At 46.5% G+C, this 7,282-nt stretch overlaps 1 protein-coding gene across 1 annotated transcript in view; it reads right to left on the bottom strand.

Annotated features, from left to right (window-relative positions):
- Positions 1-1,691: 1,691 nt before the first annotated feature.
- The window catches only part of INSR (insulin receptor), a 152,535-nt gene continuing 146,944 nt past the window's right edge, over positions 1,692-7,282 (bottom strand). Inside the window, exons 21-22 of the mRNA XM_081091947.1 lie at positions 6,786-6,920; positions 1,692-4,212 (exon numbers count right to left, since the gene is read on the bottom strand). Of these exons, the coding sequence (XP_080948073.1) occupies positions 3,870-4,212; positions 6,786-6,920 (478 nt within the window). The 3' untranslated portion in view covers positions 1,692-3,869. The remainder of the gene's footprint in view (positions 4,213-6,785; positions 6,921-7,282) is intronic.

The following is a 7,282-nucleotide window of genomic DNA, read 5'->3' as shown; positions in this document are numbered from 1 at the left end:
CCGATCTTCTTTCCATTTCCAACCTCACCTCCAGCGCAAATGAGAATTCTGAAAAACACTCTGGAAGGTTTTCTCAAAGAACACCATTCTACATGCACCCTTTATATACAACCAGTCTTTCCTCGTCCCCCACCTCCAACAAAACCATCATTTCTGAATCGCCTGAGGTGTCAAGGACTCGCCAGAAAAGCATCCAAAAGGTTTTAACACCAAACGTCCACCAAAGCAAAATGATTGTCGCTGAGACTACAGCACAGCCACTCACCCCGACGGCTGGCAGGGGCCAAGCCACTGGCCAACGTTACATGGCTGCACGCAAACACCCTCCCGCCGAGCAGGCACCCTCCCGGCAGCCTGTCCACTCCTGCGGGAGACGCGACAGCTCTGTCCGTGCTGGCAGCAGTCCGCGTGGTCCTGGGTGGCATGCCCAGACCCTTGCGTCAGTTCCCGAATTTTCTCTCAGCAGCTCACCATCTCTCCAAGGGAACACCGCCTTCCTCCCTTCCTCCCGGCTGGAAAGAACGGGAGAGCACCCAGGACAGCTCCCCGACGTGTTGGGTGTCACCGGTCCAGGGAGAGAGTAATAGGTGTTCTCTTTCCAAAAGAAACAATGTGGATTCACCACGTGACTGAAAAGTTTTCATAATAGGGAGACATCTTTAAAACAAACCAAAGTGTCAACCCAAGCTGGCGTTGCTGCTTTGTAAGCCGTTGCTCCAACCCCCAGGACACCATGACTTTCTAGGATCAAAGTTCTGTTGTCAGAGCCAACCTTGTTTGAAAGGAGGTTTGTGACCCCACAGCTGCTCACACGGCAGCGGCAGAGGCAGCTAAATAGCCTGTCAAACCCATTTGCAAGGGCCGCCCAGCACTCTGCCTGCCTCTCCAGGGCAAGCGGACAGTGAACCCGCAGGGGCGGTGCCTAGAGGCACTGCCAGGGCAGCAAGGCTTGGTGAATATGACAGTAGCCTGACAGGCCCCGTCCAGACATCCACACGGGTTCGCAAAGCCCCACAAGGTCAAACAGCATCGGTTTGAAATCAAACTACAACAGGGGGCGCAAGGTTTTGTTGCTAAAATGTGTTCCGTATGCTGGTGGGTTTGGGGTTGAGATTCCCCAAATACCTCCTGGGAGGCAGTCACTGCGTGTTTGCATGGGAGGTGCCCATGAGTGTGACTGGGTCCACCCTCAAGTAGCATCTCAGGCAGAAAGGATAAGTCAGGGAGCACGTTGGCGCTCACTCCAAGGGGACGCCAGCTTGGCACAAGGCCTGCTCTGCCCTGGGGGAGACAGGCAACAGCTCCCTCCGCAGGTGGGCAGCTCAGGTCTGGGCACCCCGCACATCAGATACGTAACCATGGCCTCACATTTGGTTCCTGTTTGGGAAGCATGGTGTCAATGGAGATTTAAAAAAAAAAGGAAAATTAAAATCAGAGAAGATGATTACCTGTTAGAAAAAAGGATCTGTGCTCACAAAAGGCCACACTTTATCCCAAACCCCTCCCTCAAATTTCTGACTGGTCCCTGGCATTCGGAATCAGCCGATACAGATTTTCCCTGATTCAGACTGGATCCTGGCAGAAATCTGAAGCCTCGAAAATGTCCATTCTTGAACCTCATCCTGACAGTGCTGAGGTAGACTGTGCTGGAAAAGAATCACTGCCCCACATTCACCTGTTTACTTTTCTTTGATAAAAATGTATGTGCCCTCCATTTTTTTTTTTTAGGAAAGTGATTTTTACAGTGATTTTATATATTAAAATAAATTATTTTCCCCCTAATGTAAGAAAACCTTTCTGAATTAGAAAAACGTGAAAATTGCTGCAAGTACAGTCTACAGCCACTATTAATTTACTATGAAAAGAACTAAATACCTAGGCCTACGTGTTGTTTGTTTTTTAATGTACGTACAGACCCTCTTCTATGTACAGAGAAAATTTGGTGTAAAGAATTTCTGTACTCTTGCGCCTTGTACCCAATCATGGAGGCTCCCAGAAATATTTCACGTGCTCTGATTTCGCAAATCGTCTCGATAAGAGAGCAACAGACAATGGGGATTTGTGTCGCCCTGTGTTCTGACCAGGAGCTGAGAAGTTTGGAGTTGCCACTGCATCTCTATCTGTTGTTAAGCCCACAACTTTTAAGAGGAGAAGGCAGCCAGCGAAACTTGTGAGAAAATGCACCCAGGGATGACCCGGGTGATGATTCTGATGAACCAAAGCGACAGGTTCGCCCCGTCCTTTATCTGAGCGGCTGTGGTTCTTCTCCCCAAAGGGAAGAAGCTGGCTTCTCCCTGGGCTGGAAGTTCTGGGGAGTGGGACAGTCCTTAGCGGTTTCTCCCCTGGGCTCTACTTCCTTAAGGGACTGCAACATCGAGGGCAGCTGGGAGTTCTGCTCAGGCCCCACAGCTGGCCCAGCCGAGTTCTCAGCACAGAGCAGCGCCTGGAGGTCAGTTCTGAGGACAGCTGGATGCCCTGAGGATGGAGGGGCCGGCCTGGCAGTGCCTCTCGCGTCGTACCGCCTACTGTTCTCTGAGTCCGTGTGTGCCATCACACTTCGGGGCCTGACCCTGTCGTGTCTGCAGACAGCTGGAGGACGTGCACACCCGAGGGAAGAGCATGGCGCACACAGGGAAGCAGGAGATACAGGACCACAAGTGTGTTCGAAGGCAGGGCTCAGCACCAGGCGGCTTCCAGCTTCCCCAGCAGAAACCTAGCCAGTCATCAAACCCAACTGCCCACCCCTCAGCGTGGCCTCACCGCACCCCAAAGGGTTAGCAGCGAATGTGGCTTTATGCCTTGAAGACCACGCAAGGAGGCTCCTGGTGCTTTGCTCCTCAGGCCCAACAGGCAGACCGACACCAGCCCTCCCCCAACCAAGGAAACAGTCAATAACTTATGAGGCTGACTGGAGATCGTTAAAAAATTAAATATGTTATAAATATATTCTCAAAACTCTTTGTCATCTCGGGAGTTTTTTTTCCTTTTCCTTTTCTTTGTTATGTCCTGGCTTTGTTTGGTCTTGAAAAGACCCATTATCACTCCAAACCACTCCTCTGCCCCTAGAGAAGCCTTTTCACCAAAGTTAAGGGAGAGAGGACTCCTGAGGCTAGACTAGGGCACCTGAGGACCTGCGGGCACAGCCTCCCAGTGAGGACGAGAGCGGAGGGGAGCCAGGATGCTCACACACGGAAAAGTGCAACCTTCAGGAGCCAATCCCCAAACTTCATCTCAGCGTGAGTGCTTTGCACGCACGTGCACACACACACACACCAGCTGTGTCTACTCTGAATACACATGCACACACACCTGGACTGCAGAATCTTATCAAAAGTACAAAAGCAGCAGCTATTGGTCAATTTGAGAAACTACTTTTGTGAAGGAAGAAAAGTGTTCAGCCTGGATGAGAAAAACCTTCCTAAAATCCACTTCATAAAGCTTTGAATTCTACTAGAATAGGGTTTGTATGTTTTTTTTCTTTCTTTCAAACTTTTGTTCCACAAACAAGTTACACCAGCCCCTGTCCGCAAAAATAAAATAAAATGAAAATAAAAAAGAAAAGAAAAGAAAAAGCCTTTGTAAAAACAGGTGCGTTCTTTCAATTGACTAGAAAAAGAAGTCACACCCTGGCTTGAGCCCGCAGTTGCTGGAAAGGACCCCTTCTCTCTATGTTCACGGTTACATTCTCTGATCACTAGTCAGACTGGCGATCAAACACGGGTTTTAAGTTGTACCATACACAGAAATGGAGAGTAATGATCTCTTAGCTCCACTGGACACTGGCAGAGTTGTGGGAAAATCCTGAGTTTTCTGGAGACCGTCAAACCAGAGGAGAGTGAAGTTGGGATTCCCTCCCCAAACAGGTGCCGTTAGGAAGGACTGGACCGTGGCAGAGTCAAGACGCGTCCGTTTTTCTTGCCCCCATTCATGTGGCTGTAGGACATGTGATCCTCGTAATTCCGCTTTAGGGCCAGCGAACATCCCCCATCCTCCTCCCTCTGACAGTGTGAGGACCGATCCAGGGGTACACTCTCCATGTCCTCAAACTCCATCTCCAACTCATCGTTCTCAGGTGCCTTGTTCTCCTCGCTGTAGAAGAAGGAAACTTCCGGAAAGCTGGGGTGCAGGTTGTCCTTAAGCAGGTCAACGACCTCCAGGAAGGTCGGCCTCATCTTGGGATTGAAATGCCAGCACATGCTCATTAACTCACTGCTGTGGGACAGAGAAAGATGCTGGGGGTGAGTCCAGGGGTCCAGCCAAGCAGTCCCGCAACCCCCAGTGGCTCACACCACAGATGACCTGTTCATTTCAGGCAGTGGCTACATGTGCAGGTAACCATCAAGCGGAAGCAAGTAAGTCTATTGGTGCTGAAAGGGGGTTTTAAAAAGAGGGCCCAAGAGGCTGCCCTATTCCAGAACCATTTCAAGAAGGGCCTCTCCAGCATGGCCAGCGTGGCTCAGTGGTTGAGCCTCAACCTATGAACCAGGAGGTCAAGGTTTGATTCCCAGTCAGGGCACATGCCTGGGTGTTGGCTTGATCCCCAGTGGGGGGCGGGGGGGGGGGCATGCAGGAGGCAGCCGATCAATGATTCTCTCTCATCGCTGATGTTTCTGTTTCTCTCTCCTCCCTATCTCTCTGAAATCAGTAAAAAATATATATATATTTTTAAAAGAAGGGCCTCTCCTGATGTTGCCACATGTTGAAGACCACAGTTCCTCATCTGATCATTTGCTGTACCCTCACACCTGGCAGCTGTAGCTCTGTGGACTGAAGCCAGAGGGCCGTCCTGCAGGCCCAGCTGTCACTCTTTCGAGGATGGCCAGAAAGCATCACAAGTTTACTCAGCCAACAAACAGGACAGGGGCTGAGGCTTAGGATTTCCATTTCACCTCTTCCTTTCCCCACTTCTTCTAGGGCAAGGCTGCCAAACTTTAACCCCTGAACCAGACCTGGCTCCCTGAGTGTTTTTGTATATAAACTTTCATTGGCACACAACCACACACTACGGCTGCCTTCCAGCTACAGTGGCAGCGTTGAGGAGCTACAACTGAGAAAAGCAAGGACCACAAAGCAAAGATACTTAGAAATGGCCCTTTACAAAAAGTCTGCAGACTCCTGCCCTAGGGTCTCCTGAATCTCCCTGGTCCTGGAACCACAGCTGGCTGCTAACTGGCCTGACTAGCAAAGGATCTTCATGAGGCAATGTTTCAAAACACTTTGCTCAGAGACTCTAAATGACTCTGCATCATACTTTGTTCCATATATGTCTCTTCAAACTAGATTTTTTAAGTTGATGTCTTATTCTATTGGGATGGAGCAAAGAAATGGCCTCTGCCCATAAATTTTCAGGTCAAATTTTTCTCTTAAGAAACAGTGATAACAGATTTTGTATGTAATAGATGCTCATTCTATAAAGTTAAAAAAACACCCCAAAATATAGGGGAAATGCAGCTCACACACAACTCTCCTTCAGATATAAGCTCTTGTCTTTTCTAGCAGGACATATTTGGAAATGTAATACACACATGCTTTTTTCACTTAATGTATTAATAGGTTTATCCACTGAGTTATAAAACATTTTTAAAAAATATATCTTTATTAATTTCAGAGAGAAAGGGAGAGAGAGATAGAAACATCAATGATGAGAGAGAATCATTGATCGGCTGCCTCCTGCATGACCCCCACTGGGGATAGAGCCTACAACTTGGGCATGTGCCCTGACTGGTAATCAAACCGTGACCTCCTGGCTCAGATTGACCGTCAACCACTGAGCCATTCCAGCCTGGCTTTAAAACATTTTAAAAGCATCATTTGAAATTTCAACTGCTATAACATTATATTAATGTACAATTTACTTGGCAATTTTCATTTTGTTGATAAATTTTTAGATCATTTCAATTTTTTGAGACTTTAAATTGCTCCGAGTAGCTCTTATAATGGGGCAATAAGAATGGTTATCTAGCCATGCCATTGCTAATAATGAGTGTTAAGACTCACCCTGCTTTCCTTCCTCTCTCTCCCTCTCTCCATTCCTTCCTTCCTTTTTATATTTGCTAATTAAGGAAGAGAGTATTTTCTTTATTTTATTTTATACTCATTGAACTATTAGTGGGGCTGAATAATTTTGCAAGTGTTTAATGGTATGTGTTGTCCATTTGGTCCCATAAGAAATATTTAAAACAAAATATTTTTTAATGTTTATGCTTACTGACTTATTTTTTCCAGTATTATTGAGATATAGTTGAATATAACATTGTGTTACATTCATGACAGAACTTTAAGTGTATAAAGAACAGAGAGTTAAACATAAGTCTCCCATCCCAGCTCCCCAGTTCCCTTCCCTTCCAAAGATATGATATGCAAACACAAGGGTCATACAAAGATAAAATATGCAGCTCACACACAACTCTCCTTCACAAGATGTAGACATATGATACAGAATCATAAGTATGCATGTGAACACATGATATGCAAATACCAACATGCATGTACATATATGTACAAACACAAGCATGGATGTATACATACAATTACAAACACCAGCACTCATCCATGTAAACATATGATATGTAAACACAAGCACACATGTAGACATAAGATGCAAAAACAAGCACACATGTAGATATGATACGCAAACACAAGCACACAGGCAGACATGATATACAAACACAAGAATGCATGTAGAATATGATACAAAAACATAAACATTTATGTAGACATGACATGCAAAACAAACGTGTGCAAAATGCAATGCCTTTTAAATGAACACCCCTTTCTATACTTACAGTCTCTCTGGACAATTGTCAGGGATATCCAGATACCCTCCATCCATAACGAATTTCAACACCTGCTCATTAGAGAGGCCTTGGTAAGGCTGTTCTGCCAAGCTGGTGATTTCCCAAAGGACCACACCGAAGGACCTGCCAACAATAGTTGAGAGGAGTAACAAGAAGCCATTAAAACACACACACATAATTGTCTTGATTTACTAGAAACTGGCTGGCCAGTTAATTAAATAATTCAGATTCACTTCCTATCAAGATGGAGGAGTAGGTAAACTCTGCTCATTTCTCCCATGACCATATGAAAATTACAACTAAACTGTAGAACAATCAACCTGGAGAACGATCTGTAGACTAACTGAACAGGATTATAACTAAGGATAAAAAGAAGAAGCCATGTCACGACTGGAAGGAGGGGCAGAGATAGGGAACAGGCTGATCCCACACCCCTGTGTGGTGGTTGAGAATCAGAGGGATATCTCAGCTACAGAGGTCTCCCC

Source organism: Myotis nattereri (assembly GCF_964212035.1).
Source record: "Myotis nattereri genome assembly, chromosome: 5".
Taxonomy (NCBI): Eukaryota; Metazoa; Chordata; class Mammalia; order Chiroptera; family Vespertilionidae; genus Myotis; species Myotis nattereri.
This window is presented reverse-complemented; position numbering and strand designations above follow the sequence as displayed.